General features: G+C 50.5%; 1 protein-coding gene across 1 annotated transcript; it reads right to left on the reverse strand.

The window, feature by feature from the left end:
- Window positions 1–1,578: 1,578 nt before the first annotated feature.
- Window positions 1,579–22,444, reverse strand: WIPI1 (WD repeat domain, phosphoinositide interacting 1; the record flags this gene model as incomplete). The annotated part of the gene is made up of 13 exons (XM_082008039.1): window positions 1,579–1,626; window positions 6,133–6,233; window positions 6,992–7,113; window positions 8,359–8,466; window positions 8,652–8,816; window positions 9,217–9,324; window positions 10,252–10,322; window positions 10,621–10,713; window positions 11,755–11,852; window positions 15,553–15,649; window positions 19,229–19,398; window positions 20,967–21,049; window positions 22,374–22,444. The coding sequence occupies 13 exons, from the start codon at window positions 22,442–22,444 to the stop codon at window positions 1,579–1,581; spliced, it is 1,335 nt and encodes a 444-aa protein (XP_081864165.1).
- Between the last annotated feature and the right edge of the window lie 4,506 nt (window positions 22,445–26,950).

Consider the following 26,950-nt stretch of genomic DNA (forward strand, 5'->3'; position numbering starts at 1 on the left):
GGCACTGCAGTACCTGGTGGCTCTGGGCACCTGGAAGGAGACAGGCTTTTTGTAGGGCCGGTCTTTAGCTGAGAAAGACCCAGGTTTTGGATTAAAACTACTTTCCATGACAGCTGACTTTGGGAGAGAATTCCTCTGGGAAATTAGCTTGGCTTTCCTCTAAAACGAACCGTATAAGAGTGGGCCAGTGGGAGCACAAGGCAGGGGAAGATGTGGCTCACAGCCTCTGAGCAAACGTCCCTTCTGGTGCTGAGACCCTGGAAGTCTGTGGCTGCAGAGAGAAAATTCCCAACTGGCACAAGGTGAATGCTCTGGGAACTGGAGCACCTGCCCCTCCAGCTGCGAAGTGAGGTTTATTAACGGGGTTTTGTTAAAAACCCATCTGTCTGTAAAAGAAAGAGGGTCTTGGGCTTTCCATGACTGCTGCCCTCCTCCTGGATGGGATGCTCAGCTTGTCCTGCTGCTGCTTTGCACCGCCACAGCGGAGGTCAGGGATTGCCCCGAGACAAGGACCAAAGTCCCAGTGTTTGGAAAAGTCTTTTTTGGGGAGGGTGGGGGAGAGGTGTGCAGTGCAGAGCTGGAGTATCAATTTCCCCATCAACTCTGCAGGGAAAGACCAATGGTGTAACTGCGTGTTTTTTAGGGAGGTCAGGGAGTGGTCCCTGCCCCGAGGTCTCCCAGCAGATCAGGGCTCCAGGCAAAGAAGGTGCTCCTGCTGATCCTGACGTGATGCCAGGGGTGCAGATGGGGTGAAACAGCTCTTAGAGGGCCATTTCTGGGCAGATGCAAAGGCCTGGGGAGCTGCAAAGGCAAAATCGAAGGTGCAGCTGAAACTTAGAAACCACCGGGATTTCTCAGCAGCTGAGTGAGGGTTTTCTGAAACAATTTTGGACTCGATTTACGCACCCAGTTCTTTCTTTGGACTAGCCACAAGTGGATTTGTGTGAACTTGGCCAGGTGGGTGGGATGGAAACAGCTGTCCTTGCACCAGTCCCCCAAACCCACTCTCCCACTCATAAAACTTAATCAAGACTGACATCTTTAGGGCCCCACAAAGAACAGCAGGAGCATGGGCAGCGAGGTGCCAGGGACAGACTGTGACTTTATTCTGTCTTTAAACATAGCAAATGGCTTCTTCTCTAATATCACTGCAAAAATACTTTGCCTGGGTAAAATAGTATGTATATACTGTACAAAGACATAAGTTTAATATATCTTCCTATAAGTACATTTATACACATAAACCAGCATAAATTAGAAAAGGGACAAATGGGTATATAAAATTCTGGTTACATACAAATCTGATTAAATTAGCATTTACACTGTGGTTCTAACATATAGTTTGTTAAATATAGCGATGTGCATACAGTACATTGACACCCCACCCAGACACAATTTAAAACAAGGGGCTAGCGGGGCCAGGTATTCACTTAAACATACCATAGGAAAAAGCAGTGGCCCACCTTGATTTTTTTTTTTTCCCCTCATCTTGGGGACTCACAAATCTGTTCTTCGAAACTCCTGGCTTTTCCAAAGCACTTCCCAGCAGCTGTCCTAAGCGTGGATGTTTGCTTCTCATCACGACCTCTTCGCTTTGCCCGGCTGACCTCCACGGCACAAGATTATCTACCAAAATCAAAACAGAACGGCCTTACTTTTCCCAGCAACAGGGTGTGTTTCAAGTTGGTTTTATGCACATGGGAGGAGAAGGGGGAGGGATGTCCTACAGTGTTTTACTTTCCATTCAAAGGCAGATTTGTGAGCGGTTTATTTATTTACTCTCCCCCTCCCCAAATTACAGTCCTGGGAACAGGAACCATCTGGCTGGGTGATAAGTGTGTCTTGCCTCTAGCTGGCACTGGGCTGAGCACAGCCACACTTGCAGGAGTTTGGTTGCTGGGTGTGAGGTCTGTTTGCCTGGCTAAGTCCTCCTAAAAAGTTCAGGTCCCGGCATGGGAGGGGAAAGGCGGATGCCATGCATCACCATGTCTCTCTGGGGTCTCCAGATGGAGCCCAGAGTCAAACACCTACATGTTAGACTGGACTAGGTGAGGGGAAGCTTAGCCCAAGTGTCAGCAAAACCTTTGAGTGAAAGAGTAAAGCAGGCGCACAGGAGAACAGGCAGCAGCGAGGACCTGAACCACTTCACATCAGCTACTCGTGCTGTGGGATGAGGCTAGAGACCCCGGGGTAAGATGTGCACCTACTTCTGCATGGAGCCTGCGCAGAGCTGGGGGGCTGCTACAGCACCCGAGGCGGGTGCCTCTGCGGACACTAACCCTGAGCCAAGGCACAGATCTGCCCTTTCTCAGCTCCAGCCTTGCCAGATGAGACCTGCATCTCCCGGCGGTACGGATGTGATCTCCACGGCCCCAGCTGCAGGAGGGTCTGTGCTAGCTCCTCCCTCTGGGATCTGTCCCGCCATGGGCTTCGGGACCATCACTTGCCCAGTTTTGAGGCACAAGCATTGGCACTGGACTGGATGTTTCCCAAAGGACCTCAGATAATGTACTGATAAGCTGGGCTTAATCCTGCAAGCCCCAGCCACACAGAGTACCTGTGTGAGCTACCGGAGTGGGAGCTGCCGTGAGGAAGAAGAGGCCAGTCAGGTTCTGACAAACTTGCTCATCCCCCATGAAACATGAGTATTAGGAGAGCTCCACTGCAAAACCTGTGGCCTTTCCTCTGCTAACAACCAGCTGTTAAAAAGAAAAATCACTTAAAATCATTAGCGTCGCATATCCATGTAACAGAACGAGTGAAATACCATCCAGCAAACAGCGAGGAGGAACTTGGGCAAATACCGGTCCCGCAGAGCTGAAGATGCATCTGCAATCTTGTTGCTTCTATTAAGATCCATGGTTTGGAGCAGCAGGGATGCGTGTGGACCCCATGCTGGCGCAGTGATCGGGGGGAGCATTTCTCCCCCCTGCAGACAGCAGAGCTGCCAGCATGGGGATGTCAGGCTGTCGAGGGTGGCCGTGGGGCACGGGCTGCTGGAGCTTGTGCTCCTGCCCATCCTTCCAGGGAGCAGGCGGGAGTGGGAGCTGCAGTGAGGAGCTGCTGACTGCCCTGCGCATCCCATAACCACTGCTGCGGGCAGCAGCACTCTGGCAGCATAGTCAAGCTGCCCAGTTTTGGAGGTAGCCAAAAATCCATGTGAGAAAGATGTTTTTTAAGACTGTGTATCAGTGAGGGGAAGCTGTCCTTGAAGAGCTGACCGCTGTATGCAGTCTAGCCTGACTTAAGGAATGGCTCTCCCAATGAAGCCTTCACATCAACTGCCAAATGCAGGACGGATCACATATGCCTGGAAAAGCACCGAGCAATCTGCTGGAAGAAATCACTACTTAATCTCAGAAGTTTTAAGAGAGATCCCTGGTGTGCATTCCTCGGGTCCACAGAGGCCATCTTGCTTGCTGAATCCTGTAGGATTTTTTTTGTCAAACCTCACAGTACTACCCCAAAACACCATGCCTTGGTGGGGAGAGCCACTACAGCGGCTCCTGACAGTGAAGCTGGCCGAGCGGTGCCCTGCCTGGCCCGAAGCACACACCAACAGCTCCCAACACCGCTGGAAACCTCACCAACACTGATAAACCCACAGAAAGGTGGCAGCTGCTCAGGCAGGTAACCAGAAAAGAGCCATAATCACCGTAACCATCTACAGCCAGAGCTGGGTTTGCTCTTCCCATCCTGTAAAGCCTCCTGACCATGCAGAGCAGGGGCGATGCAGCCTCCTCCCAGCACGTCTCAAGCACGGCACCTTCTCCTCACCTGGGACTTTAGCCTGCTGTCCATCTCAATAAGGCCTGAGTCCTTTCTGTGTAAGATCAACAGCAGACCTGAAAGCGCTTAATCCACCCCATCAATGGAAGCAAGAGACGTAACTGAACTTGTTTAACCTCTTGCCGCAGGATCCTTCAGCAGTCCTGGCACAATCAGTAGCAACATCCACATTTGCTCTTGTTGAGGCCACTTTCTATGAGCCTTCCTTGGGCTTCTCATCTCTTCTCTGATCTGTCCCTCCTTCTGTTTAATGAAGAGGCAGTTTTCAACAATCAGCAATAGATTATATGTTAGACTGAAGCTGCTTTTCCTTGCTCTTAACAGCTGAGCCTCTGAAGTCTTGCTTGAGGTCAGGGGAAGGCAAGACGTTTCAAAATGGAGAGGAACTGCTGGGTCTGAGCACTGCTGTTTCTCCAAAAGTATGTCTGAGTTCAAAGCCATACTTGTGGTGTGGGCTGTGGGTGAATATTCCATTTTGTCACAAGTTTTGAGGTTTTTAAATGTCTTTTTGTTGCACATTGGAAAACAAACAAAACCCTTCCCATGTTTCCGCAAAGCAGAATGCTGTCAAAACATTTTTGTTGGATAAGGTCAGGTTTTCTCTCCCTCCTTCTCCACACAGAAGTGACCGATGCCTGAAACCCCCCTTGAACGCGTCATTGAGACCGAACATCTCAGCGCTAAGAAAACAGTGAAGTTCAGTGAAATTCAGAGCATCAAAACATCCCAACCAACTCTCCTTATGCACTCACGCAGTGGGAGCCACGCCGCACCAGCTGGTAGACCAGATGCAAAACACATTACACTGTCAGCAACGGAGGGGCAAACCCGAAGCCCTAGCTGCAGAGACTTTATGTGGAAGCTCCAATTGCTAAGCCACTGTATCAGGGAATATTTTTCAAAGCTCCTTCCCTCCCACACCACCTCCTCCCTAACATTACACATGTAAGTTGCTCTGTCAGGTTAACTACAGGATTTTGACAGATCAAAGTTCATTTAATAAAGTGCCTGCTGTTGTTCAGCAGGGGTTTGGGGCTGCTTTTACACAGCATGGTCCCAGCAGGAAGGCTCATTCAAGAGCAGCGTGATTCCTGCTTGCTAGCATTTACTTGTCCCCAAACCACATGTTCAAGAGCAAGTTCATCAGAAGGAAGCAAAGGATTTCTCTCTGGCCCTGCTGCTCCCTCCAGGTGCCTGGGCCACCAGCTTCTCTGTGGCCACACGACTTTGACCAGAAGAGGGACATTTTAAATACCCTTTCAGGTAATGGAGTAGGACAACTAGAAAGCTCTTGTTCTCAGTTTGCAGCAGGTTATGTTACAGGTAACAGAAGAGACTTGGTCTAAGGTTTATGCGACCTGAGTTGGATTTAGGTAGAGTTGTTTCAAAAGGAGTCATGAGCTAGTCACCTTTTATCTAAATTTTAAACGTTTTGCACCCGTTAATAGGAAAGTGCCTCACAGAGGTCAGCCTCAGCATGTGGAACCAATCCTGGGATCCCAATACAGTTTTTACTTCCTCCTCTTCAGGCAAAACTCCAACAGCAGGGTATGTAAAAATGGAGTAAGGGATTCGAAGGTCTGCCAAGTCTACAACTTGCAATCCATTACAATATTCTGCTGTATGAATGCATTACCATTATGGAGACACTGCTGATTACAACCAGATCATAGCACGGTACTAGCATCTGACCATTTAGGGGTTAGATACTTAACACAATAAACGTATGTGTAATAGGAAAAGGAGCTGGAATGACACTGCCAGGCTTACGTTAGATTTTAAAAAGCCAGTATCTTCTTCCAACGGTAACTGAGAAAGTGCCATATAAAAATCATAAAACAGTTTAAAATTCTGTTATGCCTTTCATCTTTGTACTTGGAAAAGGAGTTGCCTTTTCAGTTAGCTTGACAATGAAGAGACTGGTGAGGTTCAGGTATGTCCCAGTTGCATTCTATAAACTAATACAACAGGGAGTATTACGTTTTTATTTCTAAATGGTGGTATTGTTCAAATTAAACCTATTCCTGGTAATACTAGACATCTGCGCAAGGCACAAAGATCAGATCTGGATCTGAACATCATTCTGCATCTGCACTTCATTCAACTCGTTTGTTCAGATCCACCTCTAATTATTATTAGGTTTGATCATCTTTGCCCCATCCCTAGCTGCCATTTAGTGGGGGTGTACTTTTCCTGGCACTGTCCCTATGATGTAATTAGTTATTTTAGGCTTCACAGTGAGCTGGGACAATGTGCGGGCAACAGTATCTCTTCTGTAAGAGGTTAATACTTTCTTCTTAGCATGAGGCCTGAATTGCAGTTTTAGGGGTCCCGAATGCTCACAGGAGGAAACTCATTCTCGTCATCAAGACACACTGGTCCAGTTGCAAACTCATGCTCTGGGATAACCTCTCCTCGCAGGGCACCACCGTCCTCTGAATAACCTGTCCAAGTAAAAATACAAAATGTTACGGATAAATGGATGGAAGGAGGCTGGAAACAAACAGCAGAGACACTATTTTATCACCTTTTTAGCACAGAGCTGCTTTCTCTGGCTTTTTGGCTGAGCACTGTGAGACTGCAGAAGAGAAAGGTATCTCCATTAACACTACACATTCAGGAATGGAATACCTGGCTAGCTCCTGTGGCAGAAGCTTTCCTCCTCCCACCGTGAATGTAAGCACCAATTCCAGAATAAGATCTATATCTGTATGTGGACCCTTAGACTTGGGTATACAATGAGATAGTCACCCAGTCTTCTGCTGCAACAATTCAGTACGAGCTTCGTTAGGGTAAGGTGTAACAGGTTTGGGAGAATCTGTAGCAATATTGCCACAAAAATAGTGAGATCTGACTTCTACATCCACGGTTTCAACTTCTGGAAACCAGCCTGGCAGCAGCTGCCGTCTGACAAACTGTGAAGCTCGGATGTGGTTATGGCTCTGCTGGCGGGCCTGTTTGTGGTTCAGCTCTGCACAAGGAGGAGAAGCGCTGGCAAGGGGTCCTGGGAAGCAGAGCAGAAAACGCCTGGCCTGTTTTGGGGGCAGGGGATGAACGTGGTGAGCTCCAGAGAGTCCTGCTGCCCCAGGCTGCATTGCACAAGTGGTGTTTCTGGTTGAACCCTTGGAAGTTGGGAGACTTTTCTGCTTTGCCCCAGGTGGCTTTCTTGCTTCTGCCTGAGGAAGGGCAATGCCATGCTTACCTGGCATGGTCGAAGTTGAAGGCACTGTACTTTGTCTGGCTACAGTTGCTGCGTAAGATTGAGGTAATGGAGCCTGAAGGTCATTTTCTTTGTTCTCCTCCGTCTTTCCTGAGCCAAGCAGACTAATTGTATGGGAGCAAGAGAGAGGAGAAGAGTTAGTTCTGATCCCAGCCATTCCTCCCCTAGCACCAGCTAAGACAAGCACATGCATCCACATCTCCTTGAAGCACATCACCCATCTGCATCACCACATATAGGCACTGCCTGCAGCCCTAGCAGTGCTGCAGAGGGGGAGAGCATTGTGCTCTACAAGTAAAGCAGGGGGGAAGCAGAAGATAGGGAAGGCACTTCTTCAGCTAGAGGACAATGCTGGCACGAGAATAGAAGAGAACAGATTGACCACAAAAGCTTTAGGTTACAAAGGCAAACAGTGTTTCTAATCACAGAGGGGGCTCCAAAGGGCTTCCAACAGGAGCGGACTAGATGGGAAAAGCAGCGCTGGCTAGTTTAGGACGGAGTTTAAGCAGAGATATAGTATGATGTAACGTAACTCATGACCCAAGGGCCCTTTTCAGTCCTCTGCTGCTAAGAGGAACCCACATACAAAGCCGGCCTGCCAGCTCTGGACGGCCGCTCCGGGACGGGAGCAGGCGGGCGTCAGCGGTGTCTGAAGGCGGCGGGGCGGCCGGAGCACGCTGGACAGCGCAGCTTTGAAGTGCTGTTGTTTTGTGGCTTTTCAAAAAACTGCTGGCATTTTCCTGGCTGTCAGCCACCTCCCGGCTTAGAGCACATGTTACATCGCACCCCACCCCGAAGGCTTCACATCTGGAGCCAAGTAGCCCAGATGTGTGTGGGGAGGGTTACGTGCTTAATCAAATTTGCATACAAACTGAACAGCAGCACGGAGGACTCTGCTTTGGCACTGCATGCCTGCAGGCGTGCATCTATGCGAGTTTTTGTTTACGGAAGCTCCCAGTGTTGCTCCACACCATCCTGCCCCCAGAGTCAGCTCTCCAGCACCCAGTCACGCCTGGAGAAGGTGCTCTATTCTCCAGGCACCATGGTGGTCAGCATTCTGCTGCTGGAGGCATCTCCTAAGGCACAGCCTGCCCACCTCTGTTGTCTAAGCTGAGATGTCCCACAACTGCCTAGGGATCTGAGATGTCTCTGGTTTCTTCTGCAAGAAGCCCCACATCCCTGCCTGCTGATGCGGTTCCCACCCACATCTGTCAGACCAGGCAGCTAAAATCACAAAGTCAATTTTAATGTTCTTGCTCTTACAGCTCCATTTTGTGCTTTCAGGTAAAATTTCTCTTAATTTTTTAAAGATCAGCCTCTGTATCAGATGTGTCTGGAGGTGCAGTTACCTGTGTTTCTTAATTAAGACACACTCCCCTCCATCTTGCGGGTCCAAGTTATAGATATACAAATGTCCATCTGACGTAGTCACCAACAGTCGAGGCAGCTTCTGAATCCTAATGAGAAAAGCATCATGAGTCCAAACACATCCGCACTCACACAAAGATACAGGACGCACCCATGCTGTGTGCTTTGCAGGCACGGGTGCAAGATAAGGGGCCACGGTGGTGGTGTTCTGCAGAGATAGTTGTGTCTGCTCACAGGCTGGCGTGGCAGAGGGCATGCAGATGTCAATACGTACGTGGAGAGGGCACAGATGTTCTTTTGTCCAGAGATGTTCAGGCGGACAGTGGCAAAGGCTCGATCCTGGTTCATCATGCCCGATACCTGAGCAGGGAGGTAGTTGGTAGCAGCCTGGAACATCTTTCCCATGTAACCACTCCAGGTCGGAGGCTCTTCTGGACGGCTGAGGGGGTCACAAAGAGGCATCAGTGGGGCTACCACAATCAGCCGTGACAAAACAGGTCAAAACAGCCAAAATGATCCTGATCTCAGAAATGCAAAGGCTTTCTTGGGAGCATCTGCACACATTGTGCACCAGCCCAGCTGGACACACGGGAAGGAGGCAGGGGACAGTGGCAGCTAATAAACCCAGAGCAGGCCTGGAGAGGCTGGCAGCAGGAATGCAGTGGGTAGCTTTTCCAAGGAGTGAATCCTGCAGGACACGAAGCCAAAGAGATGGTCTGCAGCTGGTATTGCTCATGCAGAGTACGTGGTGAGGAAATGGAGGCCAGCTGCACAAAGGCAGACGTCTGAAGCAGAGACACCCCTGGGGCAGGCAGATTAACCCAGGCTAACCCCCTCACCTGTCAGTGAGATGCTCCAGTTTAAAGATGTGCACGGTCTCTGTGTTGCTGGAAGCACACAGGAACTGGGAATCCATGCTGAACACCAGAGAACTGATGTTTACATACCTAGGGCCAAGCAAAGACAGGATTAGTCACTTCATGGCATACCGTTCAAGGGGAGCTGCTCAGTTTTGCTCACAGAGAAGGGACGGGGAGGAAGGAGACCCAAACATGGCGAGGAACACCCTGCTTGGCTGCTGCCAAGCCTGCGGGCTGACTGGCTAGCATTTCCCTAATCCCTTTGCTCAGCAGAGCTGGGGGTAGCCTTGAGGTAGTGACAAACAGCCAGAGAGGTTGAAATGTCCTTGCTCACAGAGCTGACTGTGGAGTGAACATCTGTGCCGGTCTTGCTACAGCAGCTAAAGCTTCTGCTACTGCAAAGGCCAGGGAGGATATCCAAAGCTCTGGGTAGCCAGATATATGCAGCATCTCCTCCTGCGCTGGCTCAGCAGGGCCAAGGTGTTTCAGTCACTGCAGTTTTTGTCCTTGCAGAAGTAGGTGTAAAATCACACGTAGGTCAGGGATGGAGAACGGGGAAAAGTCAGGAAAATATCTACTGAAAAGATCTGAGGGAGCCTGCAGAATAGCAGCAACAGCCCATGCCCGCCATCGAGACTTGGGGTCTGTGCAAATGACTTAGTAGCTTCAAAACACCTCCTTTGAGAAGGCAAGAGTTGGGCTGATGACTTTGGGGACTTCATTATTTCAAGTAAGAAACAAGATAGGACAGAGTAAATGGACAGAATCTACCTCTGTTCTCTGAAATTGCCCCGTTCTGCAACACACTGAATTGAATCACTAAACTTGCCGGAGGCAGCTGGGCGCAGCGTGGCTGTCTGGCACAATGACATTTCTATCTGATGTGCTCGCTCTTGTTTTCTTTCTGCAAAAGATGCCAAAGCCACCAGGACCTGACGTTGCCCTGTCTCTGTATTTACATTTCTGCTCCAGGAGCCCTCTGTGTACTTGTCACCGACAGAAGAATGAACTGACCTTTTCATCCCTCTCCGGAATTCATAGAGCTTTTGCCCACCAGGAATGGAAAATACACGAATGACTGTGCCCTGCAAAAAATGCAAATGGAAAGATCATGCAGGAGCGGGGAAAAGAGCGTGAGCCCTTTCTCTGACACATCCAGGAAACTCAGGATGTGCAAAGGCCCCTCCTGTTTGCCAGCCAGGGTCAATCTGAACCGGATACGCTGGCCTGTTAAAAGTCAGAGTCCTTGGCTGTGTTTAAGAATGGGCAGCTCAGAGGTCCTGCTCGCTATGCCCCAGGCAGCCGAGCTGGCTGGGACTCCCTGCCAGCCGCAGGCAGAGAGCACAGGCAGCAGGGAGGATGCTCGCAGCAGCGCTCACTCACTTTTTCGGAAGCACTTGCCAGCTTCGAGCCAGTGGAGTTGAAGGCGAGAGCAGCCAGAGGCCCGTCATGGGCAGGGATTGTGCAGGCTGTTTTCTGTAGGGCAGAAAGTAAAGTGAGTGCAAAGAGACATGTTGCTCCTTGGACTGTGTAAGGGCAGGGCGTTCCCTGCCTCGCATCCTATCCAGGCCTGCCGATATGGATCCGCGGGATCGTATCACACTTACGGTATCCCTTCAACATCCTCCACATCTTATCTTTGCCCTGCTTTGAGCTCACTCCCCATCTACCATGGCCCCTGTGATTACACAAAGCTCATTTCAGGGGCAGAGGACCTCAGCTCCCCACCTCTCCAGGCTGCGGGATCGTGACTGTACCGTCTCCGAAGCCTGGCATTTCTTTGTGCAGAGACAGATCTGGCCTCCCTGCAATTCATTCGGCTGTACAACAAATCCTGCCGCAGCGACACCACCCTAATGCCTGCAGGAAGCCCAGGCCCTCACTAGTACCTCTCACAGCAGCAGCGTGTTTTCCCCTTATGCTCTACTCCTCCCCTGATGCAGATCCTTAGCTCCCGCTGCACGTACAGAGCAACAGCCTTATGTAATCCAAAGCTGTGACATAAACAGCAGATAATCGTGATCCTGCTTCCAGCCAGGGACAGATTTTCTGAAGCGGGCTTTGGGCACCTCACCCTCTCTGTGACTTTGGGTCCGGCATCCCTTCCAGCCTGCAGCATGGCAAAGCAGCTGCTCCAGGTCCTGTGCTGCAGCTGGAGCAGCTCCAACCCTCCCTGAGCCACCTTGGTCACATCAATCCCATGGGATACGCTGATGAAGCCCCTATAGGAACCCCCTATAGGAACCCCTGTGGCAGCCTGGCAGTGGTCCTCGGGCTAGGTGGTAATTGGTTTCCCTTAATATCCCATACTGGGAGATGGATGTCCTGATCTCCAAGAGGCTTTGCATGGCGTCCAAGCAAGGGGGCTGGGGAACATGCCTGCCCCAGGCAATTCCTTTGCAGTCCAGCTCAGTGGACTGTATTTATTCACCCTTCCCAAAGGCCCTGTTGGCTTTGCTGTGGTTTTGTTTGTTTTTAGTCCCTGCCGGTATCCAAATGGGCGAGCTTCGTGCTTACCAAAGTATTTCCGTCGTAAAGCGTGATCTCTCCGCTGGTCGCGCTGCCGGGATAAGCCAAGTAGGAGTTGGCGTGGCTGATTGAGAGAGCGCACAGACCTGGCAAGGCGAGAAGGACACAGCTGAGGTTGTTTGCTGGTGGAGGACAGAAAGCAGAAACGTGGCCACGGACACCGCAGGGGGTTCAGGCTCTGTCTCATTTTGGGCAGTGTCCGGCACCGGGCGCAGGCCAGCGGCGCGCTGGCAATGCCTCGGCCGTGGGGACACCTGCTGGCATGGGACAGTACGGCTGCCTTCTCCCAGCCACCATCCTCCCCAGACGCCACTCAGAAGGAGGCCAGGTCCTGCTTTTGGGCACACTCTTGGCTTCTCCCTCTTTATCATCTCCTTTGAGAAGGCAGGAGTAGGTGCATGAAGCACAGCAAGGGACATCTTGGTCTCAGGGCTAACAGGACTCCTGTCCAGGCACATCTGGGCACCTCCACATATGCGCAGAGTGCAAGTGCCCGGTCAGAAGCTCAGATGAGCTGTGGAGTGTGGACACAGCTCTGGTATGAAGCCTGGCACGTGAAGGTTGGCACGGCAAGGCAGCGGCTGTGGGGCTGGGCAGTGCCATTTCCTTCTTCTCTGAGCAGAAAAGGGAAGCAGAGAAAGACAAAGCAAATGTCACAGTTGTGCAGGGAGTTTCTGGCTGAGAAGGAACTTGAACCTAGCTAAATTTTTATCACAGGGGGAATTCTTCCACGTGATAGCCAACTGTTTTTATGCCAACATGAGCATAAAGGTTCCCAGGGATGGATGGATGTGTGTGTGGGTATGTCCATCCGCCTGTCCCCCAGGTGACCTCAAAAAGAGAGCATCTCTTCCTGCCTCTCATTTCTGCTGCTGGCCAAGGACCCATCCCAGTGAATCCTGTCACATACAGAATTATACAGGGTCTCACTTCCTGCACCACGTCCGTGTGCTCACAGTCCTCCCAAATCCGACTCAAGGCTTCAGCACGACCTGAGCTTCCTGGCCCCTGCTGGAGGGTCCTAGCTAGTCTCACGTGCAGAGGAAGCTGCGGGGTTAAATGCTGCCGAGGATGCTGCCGTACTCCCCAAACAGGACACCCGCATGCGTGCACATATGTGCACGGATGTGCGCACACATGCCGTGCAACCCGTCATGTCAGGACACGGCCCTGGCCCAGGCCCAGGAGCGGGGAAAGATGGGCTGAAGCTCTCGTTTTAGGTCATTGTTTATAACTAAACAAAGAGACCGCAGCAGAGCCAGGAGCTGCAGGATCAGCCGGGGCCCCAGGGATCCACTCCCTATCAATCAGAGGCATTTACATCATGCCAGGGACAGCTTGCACCGGGGAGAAGAGGCACAGCAGCAGTGAAGTGCAGGCAATTAAAAGGCACCCAAAGAGAGAGGCATAGGAGGAAGGCAGAGGTAGCCCAGAGACTTTGCTGGTGATGAGCAAGGGTGTCTTTTCAGGATGGTCTTCCCCCATCCCAGGCAGCATGGGGGATTAGCCCTTTCTCGAAGTGGAGGATCTAGAGAATGCTCAAGTTAAACAAAGCAAGCTCTGAGCGGCTGGTGTGAGTCACCCGCTCCCTCTGCTCCGCGCCTGGCTGGGAGAGGCGGACGGGAAACCAGGCCAGGGGAAAACACAGATGCGAGTGTACTGGGCTGACCTCAGGGACACACAAAGAACAAGGATCACAAGGGACACGGGCAGCCTTTGAAGATGCTCCTCTGCTCTCAGCAGCCCCACGGCCTGGCAAGGGTTGGTGCATGCAGTGGCAGGCTCAGGAGGGAGGAGGCAGGCTGGTGCTGCTCAGGGTGGCACCTCTGGGAATGACACATCACAGGTGGCTTCCTCGAGCAGCATGGAAAAAAGCTACCATGTCTGAGAAGCCTGGCCTTGCCCCCAAGCCAGCAGGTCCAGGCAGATCTGGGGCTTGGGGGAAGCCACATGAGGTGGTTTCCAAAGCTGCAGCCATCCCAGAGATGCGTCCCCATGGCACGCATGTCAGCGCGAGCATGGCATCCTCCTCGGTGCAAATCCTGCCCCTGACGGGAGCCACATGAAAAACAACATGTGTGAGCACACATGAACAACAGGCTTGCCCACCATAGGCATTTTCCTCTCCTGCGTGGAGGAGGCTAGACCAGGAGCCAGGTCCTGGCCAGGAACAGCCAGGGATCTCACTGTGACAGGCCGGTGGGTGTGCAGCAGATCCCGGTCCTCACCATGCTGGTGTTACTGTGCCCAGGGTGTGCACTTCGGGGTGTGGCACGCTTGCGGTGTGATCCTACACCCCCTCACCACAGATGCCCGCTCTGAAAAGGGTTGTCCAAAGAGTGGTGAGGCTGGACTGCCCTGGCCTCCTGGACACGCTCTCCTCGAGGTCAGGCTTGGGACCAAAGCAGATGGTCCAGGGACAAAAGGAGCACACGTGGCACAGCGCTTGTCACTCGGCTCATTTCAATGACAGCTGCTGCAGTAAAAGGGTTTTAAAAAATTAAGCCCCTGTGAAGTCCTGTGATCCACAGCAGCCTAGGCCTGTCCCGGTGAGTGCTGATTGCTATTGCTCTTAAACCACGACCCGATCATTCAGTCCCACTGCAGAACAGCTTCAGGCCTGGGTATCCCTGTCCTTCCTGCCACTGCTGGGCTTTCTCGGGAACGTTTTAAACTTTAATTATATTTGCAGTATTTAGTATGTTTAATCCACATGGAGAGGCCATCTGTTGAGACCTGAAGTAGGTCAGGGGAGCCGCCTGAAGAGCGTCCCTTGAAAGCCCAGAAGCCAGGCATGAGCACATCAGCAGCTTCCCGATCAACCACCCGTGAAATGATGCTGCAGCCTGCGACCGACCGGGATATCACAGCAACGCACGGCAGCGCTGCCGCAGGCGCTTGGCCAAGTTTCCTTCTCCGTGGCTAAAAATAGCTCCTCTCCCATGAGCAGGAAAGCTGGATTCACCCTATGCTGCACAGAGAGGATCTGCTCTGCAGCCACCTGCCCTGCCCCTTGGGTTTGCAGCGTATATTGGAATAACATCAGGTGGCAGCCTGGGCTCCTGGGAACTCCCTGGCAGGGAATTAGCACTGCCTGGCTGTGTTTTCTGCCATGAGCAATCTTCACAGTGCTAATCGCTTTGGGAGCTGACCCCAAGCCCGTAAGTAATCTCAGGAGCTTTCTACCTTAGCAGAGCAGTACATGTCCATGGCCAAATGAGAACCTGGGTTAACCACAGGTCTGCAGGGAGCTCCGAGCTCTGCAGCACGGCATGATGCTGCAGAGCTGACTCACGCTGGCAGTGGGGGGAAGTGGGGCTCCTTTGTCCAGAGAGTGAAAACGCTGTGGGACTCTCTGACGCAGGCCGCAGTGAAGGGCAGGCAGGGAGCTCCGGAGGGAGAGTTTCAAGTTGTCCTATATGTGGAGGGAAACTTGTGGTCCTGGCCTGTATTACAGCTTTCCGCTTGTGAAAGAGAATAAAGGCGCACTGCGGGAAGCTGTGAGCTGCACAGACATCCCATGTGAGGACAGGAAGGGATCGAACCTGGGAGCTGAAGTCAAACCACGCTGACCATTTCTGCTCTCGTTTGACACATTTTCTCAGGACAGAGCAGGGTTTCTGCTCTTCTAAGCCCGACTGACTGACTCCATGCATTTCTGGCTCCCCAGTGCTGAATTAGGATACACAAGCCACAGGCTGGTTTAAATTCTAACATGAGTGTTGCGGCTCTATAAAGCTCCTGCAGAGCTGATCTCTCCGTTTCACACAGCTCTCCCATGCTTACCTGTTGTATTTGGAGGTGTATCCAGAATAGTCTTCAAAAGCTTCATGTCCTTAATGTTATGGATGTAAATTGACTCCTCCAGGCAAACAACCAGCCTCTGCAAGGACACAAGGGACATGCACAGAACCTCACCAGCACGGGCACGGTGCCTCTGTCTGCTGCTTCCACAATTCACAAACCCAAATCTTCGCTGTCAGAAAAACTCAACAGGAATTTCTCACACACTGAAATGTAACAGAAACATGATCTCTTCGGCTTCTCCATCCCCTCTCACTGGACCACCTTTGATTTTGTATAGCTCTGCTTTTGAGAGCTGCCTGCATCTGGTCTTGCTTTAGTAAGCAGCTAAAACATCATGACTTCTTCTCCGCAACTCTAAGAGCTGATCTTCCACATCCCCAGACCCCAGGAACAGGAAGACATGTCAGGGTTATACCCTAGCCATAGAGCCTTGATTGCCATCCATTCCTACCCCAACTTTTCTTTGCAGTTCTTTTCATAGCAAATTACTTTTTGATCATAAAGACCAGGCAGCAGAGAGGCTGCCCATCCTGTTTGTCAGTATGCCTACAGGTGGGACTACGTGCCCCTTGCCCTGACTTTTTCCTGATTTGGGAGTGAACATTTAGGTGGTGGGCCTCCCACTGCTGCTAAACTTAATGCATCTGTTCAGCAAATTAGTGTTTCTTTTTCCATCCTGCACAAGCAGGCAAGATGTGCCTTTATGTGCCCTGACTTGTGCAGCAGAATTGTGTAAAAACTGGGCTGGGAAACATTTGTTCAGGGGCAGTCACAGTGGTTAGCATTTCACACCGAGTATTTACCCCACCTTGGCAGATGGGTATAGGGTATTTCCAAGGTGATGTGCTTGTACCTCTTCTACTGGACTCGTCAGGAACACCCACCCAGCCAAGAGGCAGCCTCTAAGAGAGGAGCTGCCAAGCAATAGGGAGGAAAAGCAGAAAGGAAAAAGGAAGCCTGATGTTATAACCTTAGCGCCAGGTCACCATCTCCATGACCACTCAGCTTTATGTATCAGCTTGGTGCAGATCTCCGCATGTTACCATGGAGGCATTTTGCATAGAGGCTTTTTCTGGGACCAGGCTTCAAATCTGGCTGAGGGGTTGTACTTTCTAAGCCCAGCAAGCTTCACCTACGTTAGTGCCAAGTGTCCAGAAGCGCTGAAAACTTTGCAATAAAAATGTAAGGCCAGAGTCCATCCAGGCTCCTGAAGTTGGAGCACCCGAATCTATGTACAGGAAGCCTCCACCTCGTTAGAAATGAGGCCACTTATTTAGTATCTAAATGTGGAGCTTAGCCACTAACTTGAAACACCCACATTAGAAAATCTTTGCCTTGCTCCACCATTACTCTCGGATCAAACTCTTTCCCACTTCTATTCCTGCTAACCACAGCATCTGGGGCTGTGTCAGAGCCATTTTGCATTTCCAGGAAGACTTTGCCTTTTCGACAGTAACAGCCATCAACTTGCTCGCAGAGACCGTCAGAGTAATATTTATACAGCTGATTTCGGCAAAGCCACCATGTGCTTTCCCAGAACTGCAAAACGCAGTGCTATTGACATACAGGTGAAGGGAGACTTCCAGATGACGGCAAAGCAAGAGATGCTGACACTGACAGGGACAGAATCCAGAAAGTGATGGGGGTGGGAGGTAGACAAGTGAAGGTGAAGGAGGCCTGGACAAGCTCACCATGAGTTGAAGAGGGCTGGTTCTGTGCCTCCGGCCCTCCATGCAGCCCTGTAGCCCATGCTAAAGTCAGTGCAAACCCTGCTGACATGAGGAATGGGTTTTATCCTGACTGTGCATGCAGATGGAGCCTCAGAGAAGGTGTCTCATGGTGTGATGGCTACACAGGGTTCAAGGCACTGCGTCTTGTACAAAATGTTACTGCTCACAAGTATTTTTCTTCAGTACTTCAGTTTGACATGAATCAGGTTAGATAACTGAGTTGTGTGTTGAGGACTTAAATGTGCTGGGTATGGACACAGCCATGGAAAAATATCAGACCTCTCCAAAGAGCTCAGCAGGGTTTCAGCCGTGAATGAAAACCCAGGGAGGTTGCGAGAAGGCGGCTTCTCACCAGTCCCACAGCACAGCCTTCTTCCCCACTTTGAGACAAATTATGATCTACCTTAACACACTTGAGAATTACAATGGAGCTTGGAACAAAAAATTCCCATGGATCAACAACTGAGGGACTCGCTCGTTTGTACATTGAGGACTTTTTCACAGAGAGATCAAATCGAAACATGCACCATTTGTTTGAGACCTGTCCCTGTTTTATTTGCCACCATTTTCCTCTGTTAACACCTTGTATGGGATGTGGCTTTCTATGGACTTTTAATGAAGTATAGCTTTCATACAGAAGTCCAGGCAAAGGGCTCAAATGTCACAGCACATGCAGAGCCTGACTGCCACCAATTCAAATACTGAATGTAGACTGAAACAGTGATTTCTTTTCTATCTACCCAAGTATGTGTAGCATCTTCAAATCTCTCCAGGTTTGTCTGTGTTACAGCTGGAGGATGAGCTCAGCCCAAGATTTGAACCCAAGCTCATAAAGCAGCCAAGGAATGTGGATGCAAAGCTGGGCCTATGCATCATCTTCAGGCAATCTCCAGAGCAGCACACGGGGAAAAGCCTGAACTTATTTTATTCTCACACTGATTTGCTGGAGCTGCTAAGCAGAACCTCCCAGTTTATTTTTATACATATATATCTATCTGCAATTCAAAGGAAGTCCTTATTTTGCCAGCTCCATTGTAAGTTTAAGTGAAAAAAATCAATTTAGGACAGATTTAATTGTAGTACAGGAACTTCTGGTCAAACACAGCTTTACTGGAAACTCAACCCAGAGTTTCCTTATGAAAGCGCCTTACTGCAGGACTCACTGTTGCTAACTGAGGAGAGGCTGATTATATACAATTACACAGACTGCTTATTTCTTCATTGTAAAATGTCCTCTGCTTCTTATGGCATATACTTTGAAAATAATTACGGACAAAAAGAAAAGATGACTTAAAATCCTCCAAAAGGGCTCAGGGCTGCATGAGGCTATGTCAATTCAGAGAATAACACCCTAAAGACCTTCTTCTAAGTGGCCTGAATGTTTTCTATACCTTTAAAAACAAAACAAGGCTGCTAGCAGTAGTTGAGAAGCAGCCTTTCACCTCATTCACAGAGTTCAAGTTACTTCTGGGTTTTGTTACCGACTTTGAAGGTGTCATTTGCAAGCAAGATGGCAGAGCTGGGCCTGAATTCAGGACGTGGAATCCAAGGGATGGAGGAAGATGAAAAGGTGATTTTTTTTTTTGGCAGAGCTGCATTCTGAATAGGCAAGAAGGCAGACAACAAAAAGCCTTTGTGTAACTGCTATGAAAACCTATGGACTTAGGTTCATTTTACTGAAGCAAACAGTTGCGGCAGATGATATCCACAGCCATCCTGCTCCTTTGTCAGAGGTCACCAAGCCTGAAGTGGAGCTGGGAGGAGAGGACAGGTACCTACCCCTCCAATCCCACTTCACAGTCTCCGTGCAAACCCACTCAGGCTGCCGCTGCTCTGCTAGGCAGCAGGGTCCCAGCTGGAACGTCAACACTAGCAAAGAGCCAGAATGGGACAACTCTGGCTAACCCCTCTCCCTAGCTTCTTACCTGACGATTCAGCCGGATGGACAGTATGTTACTGGAATAGCTATAGTTGCAGATTTCTGTCCCTTTCTTGAAGTGGTAGACATTCATTTGCTGTGGCTTGGCATGACTGACCACAACCACAAGGCTGCTGGAGAACAGACGCTCCACGATGTAAACATCTGGGATTTCATCTGGGCACAGAAGGAAAGCAAGGGAGTCTTTAGCATGGCTTATGGTTGGTTTGATTGCAGCAACAAGTAAGACTCAACTCAAGAGGGAATCAGGTTGGAACACTCAGTGCTAAGGTGTTCAATATTTGCTTTTCTTAAAAATTTCTCATACCTGGCACAAAGCATTTAGGTCAGGCATGAACGGGTTGATCAACTTTCCCCTGAAGGCAGAATTTAAACCAGCCCCCTTTGACAGTGCTGTTGTGCCTCTCCTGGGCAGGGCCCTCCAGCTGTAGTTAATCCTTGGGAAGGGGTTATAAAAAGGAGGAGCACACCCAACTTGATCAGGGATTTTCCTGGAGGGAGTGAACAAGCTAGGGCTTACTGAGGTAAGGAACAAGTTGTGTGTAAATTGCCATTTATTCTGTGTGGTGCTTGATTTCTCCCAACCTCCTTAGGAAGGCTGACATGTTTAAGCCTTCCCTGTCACTGGGGCTGTGGTCTCTAGAGAGCTCTGGCATGGTGTGAACAGTGGTGTGGTATGTCTTGCAGAGACCATGTTTGGGATGACTCCTGTTGTGTTGAGAAGGTATCATTACAATGGTCCTGGTTCACCTGTATCTAGATCATCAGGGACAATGATGTCCAGGGTAGGTAGCCCTGAATGGTGCTCAGTGCTTGGGCTGTGCTGTGTTAGAAGTATGACAATGACTGCAGCCATGATGGGGGACTGCTTGTGTCTTGGCCCATCACCAGTAGGGATCTGTTTCTCGTTGGTCTTTGGCCTGCCTCTGGGGGCAATCTTAACTCCTAAATACTTTTTAATGTAAATCTATGGCTTGCTGCTGTATAGCAGCTCAGTTAGCTTGTGAGACAAAGAGGAAGGGAGCCTGGACTCTGCTCCAGATGATGCAGCTATGTCTGGTTGCTGAGGCTCCTTCTATAGCCAGTGGAGAGAGACTAGCATATCCCAGCTGTGAGGTATATCTCAGCTGAAACACTTCTGGCCATGGCTTGAACCAGACTAGAATACATGCTCTGTGAGGCCTGACTTGTTTAGGGCTGTTAAGTGTATCGCATGCTGCTCTGAGCGCAGCTAATAGCTGAAAGCCTGCTGTGAATGACCTTCTTACATGGGAAACCTCTTAAAACCATCTTGCTTGTAAATACCACATAGGACTAAAAGCCTGCAAGTTATCTAGCATCTGTGCTGGGAGTCTGTGGTCTCCTGTCCATGTATCTGAAACATGCAAGTGGTAACTACCTCTGAATGCTGGTTTGCAGGACAAACTGCTGCTGTCAGACTGACAGCAGTCAAAAAGAAGCTGGAGTCTAAACTTGTGGGAGCCCTTCAACTTTGTTAAAGTACTGCTGACTGTTCAGAAGCTTCTCCAAGGCTGTAGCTCAGTCTAAACACTGTTGTGCACAGGGTAATAGAGCTGTTCCTCTCCTGATATGGGTACAGCAGAATCAGATGCCACCTCTGCAACAGCAGTGAGCAGAACCACCCCCTCGAGGCAGACTGAAGCGCAGTAATACAGGTGAAGTCTGTCGGCCAGTATTCCACTGCAGTGAAACAGAAGACTTACTGCTTTCATGGACCTGGTCCAGTTGCTCCACAGAACTTAAGGAAAAAAGCCTGTATCCAGTTGTGGTTCCAATTGCCAGGGAGCTGCAAAGACAAGACAAAAACCCACTAGTTCAGATCTTAAGGCCTTGAGATGATATCAAGAGTCCCTGCAGGTAGGGGAAATGGGTAGTTCCTGGTACAGTGCTCTGAAGGCACAACTTCAGCTTCCATTCACAACCTAAAGCATATAAAGTAACAAACCCAAGAATCTGGCTTTCTGCTACTGCATCCTACAGAAGGCAAGTATCTCTAAGACAGCAAACTATCATCCATTCATAGGGTCCTGTGGCTGCTGGAGGAACAAACGGGCAAATCTCTGCCTGAGAGGCTGCAGACAAGGACCTTTGAGACCTAAAAGGGTGCTGGTTCCAAAGCCAGGAGATGATCCATCTACACTGACTTGTGAGGGCTGTAGAAGCTTTGCTCCCACCGCTAACGGCAGTGGGTGCAGGCATGTAGTGCAAGGTGCAGTCATGCCAAGTGCTGGCTCTGCTCAATTCCAGATATAGTAAGCAGCAACACCTAGGTCTTAAGTCAGCAGCTAGCCCAGAATACCAATGCAAAGCGTCTATGCTGGTGGCGGAACATTGCCATCCATCAAAGCACTCTTTGTTTAGACACAGCAAATGCAAAGCAGTGCTGCAAAGGTGTGAGACCGGTATCTGTGATTCTCATCTGGTACCCCATGACCTGGGCTGATCTTGGCTCTGGGCTACAATTGCCAGACACTGTGTGCAGCTCGCTGCTTCAGGATGCTTGTTGTCCCACTTGGAAATGGTTCTTAAATGATCGGCTTTGAAGCAGGTAAACCACAGGTTTGTGGCAGGGTAAGGGCGAGAGCCCTGAGGAAGCCCTCTGCCTCGGTGCTGGTGGGGCGGTGAGTACAGGCTGCTTGCCGAGAACCTGTGTGGTGGCACGGAGCCTTGGGCAACATGTCCATCTACAAAGTGGCCACAGCACAGGTCAGCGGACAAAGCCCTTAGAGAAAGTCACTTTTCTGACCATCCAAAAACACTTCCCAAACTGCTGGGGAGGCAAAAACCCAGTGATTCCTCTGCTTCGCTCAGTCTCCCACAGAGCTGCGTGCCCCGAGAGAGGGGGATAGGGCCTTGTGGGGCCGGGGGATCCCACAGGCCCAGCCCCGTTTGGGCAGTGGGGCAAAGAGCCTCGCCCAAGGGGAGGGGGGGGGTCGTGCCCGTAGGGTCAGCCCCATCGGGGGTCCTGTGGAGTCAGCCTCGCTCCGAGCTGTCATGCCCCGTGGGGGCTGTGGGACCAGCCCCACTCCGGGCCGTGGGGCCGTCAGCCCCGCCCGGCCCGGCCGCCGCGCTGCCGTCGCCCCCCGCCCCGCGGCTCCCGCCCCGCTTACGTGCAGTCCTGGTTGTAGGAGAAACAGCTGAGCGCCGCGGGCCCCCCCGGGGCCTCGGCCGCGGCCTCCATGGAGCGGGCGCGGCGGCTCGGCCCGCTCCGGCCCCCGCGGCGGCGGCGCCTCCCCCGCGCCGGCCCCGGTCCCACTCCACGGCGCTGGCGGTGGCCAGGGGCGGTGCCGCCTCCCATTGGCCCACGCCGGGCCGGAGGGTCCGCCCCACCCGTAGATGGACTCTCTGATCGACCTATCCACGAGGGGCAGGTGGGACGGTCCCGCCTCCGGCGTTCGCGGAGCCGGTGTCTATTGGCTGGCGGCGGGAAACAGCTGTGCGTGGCCACGTGGTGATGTTGTGGTTGCATCAGACGAGCCCGCGCAGCTGCTGGGGGGGGGAGCACATCTGGGTGCTCATGGCTGCCCACAGCCGCGTTACGAGGCCGACGGGACGCGTCCTGCCGTGGCAGCGCGGTACAAGGAGGGAGGACAGTGGCTGCTGGGGGGGAGGTTTGGCGTGAGGGAAGCGCTGGAAGGGTGCGGTGACGCGGGGAGAAGCGGTGATGACACTGCGGTCTGACTGCCCGGAAAGCCGGACAGCCCCTCTCTGCCTCCTTGGCTAAGTGTGCCTTGAAACGTCTAGGTTCTTCTCCTTCTTTGCAAAACTTAGACTCTACGCTTACTGCCTTTGCGCACAGAAGAGCTTCATTCGTGTGATCGATGCTGCCGCTACCTTACGGGGACACGTCTACCAGGGAAAAGAGAGGAAAAACAAACCCTAGAGCCAGCCGCTAAATGACAAATGTTCTCGAAGTCAGTACAATGACATTAACAGTGCACAGAAACGCAGGGGCAGAGCCTGCAAACCCCCTAATTAGATGAGTAATCCTCATGTGAGTGCTGAAGTCATTGGCCCTAGATCACTTGACATGCACCACAGGACTTTTAGAAAAAGAGCCACATGCAATACCATCTAAATGAGGCAGATTCCATGTGGACACATACATCTGCCTAGATTAATTCCCTTTGCAACATGTGGGCCTTTGAGTGTCCATAACACTCCCCTGTTACGGAGTTTTAAAACCTGCAACTGTGAGGGTGATGGATTTTTACAGAGATATGAAAGTATGAAAACACGCAGCTTCAAAACAGCGTTGGCTTGGAGTGGGGCTGATGGCAGATCACCCCTAGGACACAGAGCACATGAGCGACACTACAAAGGCAGCAAGGGAATAATTTTAAATTCATCATGTTTTGGGGGAAAACATCTTATGTTCATAGGGGCCTAGTGGGAAGCTCTAAAAAAAACCCCAAAATGAAACGGAAAAGCTGTTTTTGAATGTCCTGAGACTGTCCCTGTGGATCGGCATAGTTTGATTTTGAAACAGGGATGTCAGACAGAAAATGGGATTGGGGAGCAGGAAAAAGTTTAAAAACAAAACAAAAAAACCCCCAACAAACACAAACAGGGAGTCAGTGCCTTGGATTTCAAAAAAGTTTCCAAGCAACTGCTACAGTTGGATGTTTGCTGCTTGGGTAATCACCATGAGCTGATTTTAAAATGAAGCCTTGATAAAGCAGAGCCACAGAAGCATCAGACTTGGGCAACACAATTATTTTTGTAGCTTGGCTGATGCAACCATGTTGGTCAATCTTCCTTTCAGCTAGCTGCCTACAATGGCTATTTAATTAGCAGAGGTGGGAGAAACAAACAGGTCTTGTCCTCTGCTATGGTGTGAAAACCTTTGGTGGCCTTTGGAGCAGGAGTTGCTGTTGGGTACAGCCATGCTACAGCAATGGCTGTGGCTACAAGACCAGGGCAAGCTGCTCCTCGGCTGCAATAGCCTCCGTGTGCTGCTGGAGCCCAGCCTCACAAGAGCCCTTAGAGATCACAGGATCTGTGCTCTGGCAGATTGGAGCACTTGGGCTTTGGGCATGAAATAGAAGCTGAGGTGCTGTGTGTGGAAATTGTGGGTCTTTCTGGTGAAGAAAAGAGGGATCTCTGATGTCTAAAAGAAAGAGCTAAACTGTGGTTTTGAGGAACACAGCTTTGGAAGGAGGTAGTAGTTAGGGGCTGAATTCCTTCTTGGGACCTCGGTATAAGTCACACCTGGGGAAAACAGTCTGGCAGAGACAGCAGAGAGTCATGCCAAACACCAGAAGGATAGTTCTTGCTCTGATTTGCTGGGAAGAATATATCAGGGGTTGGCTTCCCCTTCCTGACAATCCTGTGATTGCAGTAACCATTGACAGTAACAACCCCAACTTGGTCATTAACTCTAAAACCAGCCCAGAGTGTGGCCATCTGATTGTGAGTATTTTTCAATGCAAAAAACTTTGCATGACAGATGTCGGTTTGCGTTCTCCACCCTGGGTGTATGTATTCAAGCCTTAAGGAGGAAATGGAGGTGAAGAACCTGGGAAACCAGCCACTCTGCCTGGAAGGGCCTCTCCCCGCCTCGGCATCCTGCGTGTTGCCATTCAACGTGAGAAGGGTTAGGTACCTTTTGATAGCTTTTAGGTTTTTCCCTAGCTCAGTGTTTAAATTCCAGCCAAGCTCTTCCCTCTCAGATAAAAGCCTGCTCCTACTGATATGTCTGGTATTTGAATGAAATCTGCTACAGGGCAAAAAAAAAAAAAGGTCTGGGCAGAGGCTAAATCTGCTAAATATCCTTCACTGGTATTCATGATAACCAGAAGCCTGTTGAGGGTCTAGAGATTTTCCAGGGAAAAACAGGCAGGAGGGAACAGGCAAAAGGTGGATTTCTAGTACAGAGAGCAAGCATTTCTCATAGCAAGGAAACAATCTTCTGCATGTGAAGGGAGCAGGGAGAGGTGGCACTCACACGTCTGCTTTGCTTGTATCTGTCCCCTTTACCAAGTGGTATCGTGGGCATCGAGGCAGAGGAGGAGGAAGGGGCTGCAGCCCAGCCTTTAGGGGCTTTAATGGCATGAACTGTCAGGCTCTCAACTGCCGGTCCCAGCTGCTCTTAGGCTCTCCAGACAATAAATGCTGCCATCTGGTGCCACGAGTCCTGCTGCACGCATCCTTCATGCTGCTCGGCATCAGTACGCCGCGACGCTTCACATGGTACTTGTTAAACGGAGAGAACGGTTTTTGCTTACTCCTTGGATTATCCAATGGATTACCTGCACCTCCACTAGCTTTCAGTACTGCTGTAGGGAAAAACACTGACTTCAGAGAGAGTTGAGCAGTCCTGCTAATAGAATGCTATAGAAAGGAGTGTGGAATTTATACCTTTCATTCTCCTCTTGCTTTGAGTTACTTCTTGTTTATGTCAGGACAGGTAAGTGATTTTTTTGGTGTGTTGTTTTTTTTCTCCTATACAGTGGAAAAGTGAGAAGAAAGTTGCACTGTATATGTCAGAGGCCAATCTGAGTTTGAAATAACCCTGATCACAAGACACCAGAGGAGTCATCAGTTCAAAGCCTTTTTTTATATCATGATTCCTGTACCACGTATAAAAACGTGAGAAAGAAAAAACAACGGACAGCTCATATTTGTGACAGTTGCCAGCAGACTGGCTTGTCTTGCTAAATTGACTGGACAGATACGAACCTAGTGTGGGGAGGGGAAGGGGCACACAGTGGAAGTGTGTGTGCCATGTGCCTACAAGAAGTTTCATTGCACTCTTTAGGTATAGAAATCGGGAAAGATGCAGCGAGACCTCGAGGGCCATCTGCTGGCACGGACATCAGTCAGGGTGATGGAAGGACAAGAGCAGTCATGCCTGACTCCATAACCACTCTGAATGTCACCAAAGTGTTAAAAGCTTTGTTTCTACTAGTTTTTGCTTTTCAGTTTTCGATGCTAACCCTGAGCCAGAGACTGCCATTTAACGAGCTGTCATTTGTGCGCAGCCCTTTCAGAAGTGCTTGCCAAGGTCAGGGAAGAGCTTTGCAAGCTAATGCTGCATTTCCTTGTAAGTTGGATTAATGCTCCTTATCTCATCCTTGCTCTGGCAAATATCCCATTTCCCTAACTAGGATTAGGACAGCACACTTACCCTGTTAATGGATTATCTCACTGGAGGCTTTCACAAACTGGTTTGACACACCATTCACAGGAGTTGCACAGGCTGAGGGCGGCTGATCTTCATGTCTCTTTGGGGCGCACACTGGACTCCTGAAAGTCTTGGAGTCTCTTCAGCTGAGAAAGAGAAGACCTGTACCACAGAGAGCAAAGGGGTTAAAACTGGAAGTGGGGAGAGAGAAAGGTTTTCCTTCCCCTTAGCTCTTGGATACAGCACTAACTGTAATTCCTCTGTAATTATCTAAAGATCAAAGACTATTCTGACATGAGAGATCAGAACAAGTAACATTGCGAGAGAAGACCAGAGCACACAGAGGTCCCGAAAGACGTCGGGTTCCTTCACAGCCTCGTGTGACCAGATCAGAGGAGCAGCTCTGTGAGGCTGTGGAGGGGTAACCCTGGGACAGACAGGCTCGCTGCCCAAGCTCCTAGCACATAAGCAAGTCTCATGGTCTGGGTGACTTCCTCCCCTTTCATGCTAGAGGAGACAAGGAGGGGCTTTGAGGAGAAATGGCAGAAAACGTTGGTATAA

Source organism: Phaethon aethereus, assembly GCF_964289735.1.
Source record: "Phaethon aethereus genome assembly, chromosome: 18".
Lineage (NCBI taxonomy): Eukaryota > Metazoa > Chordata > Aves > Phaethontiformes > Phaethontidae > Phaethon > Phaethon aethereus.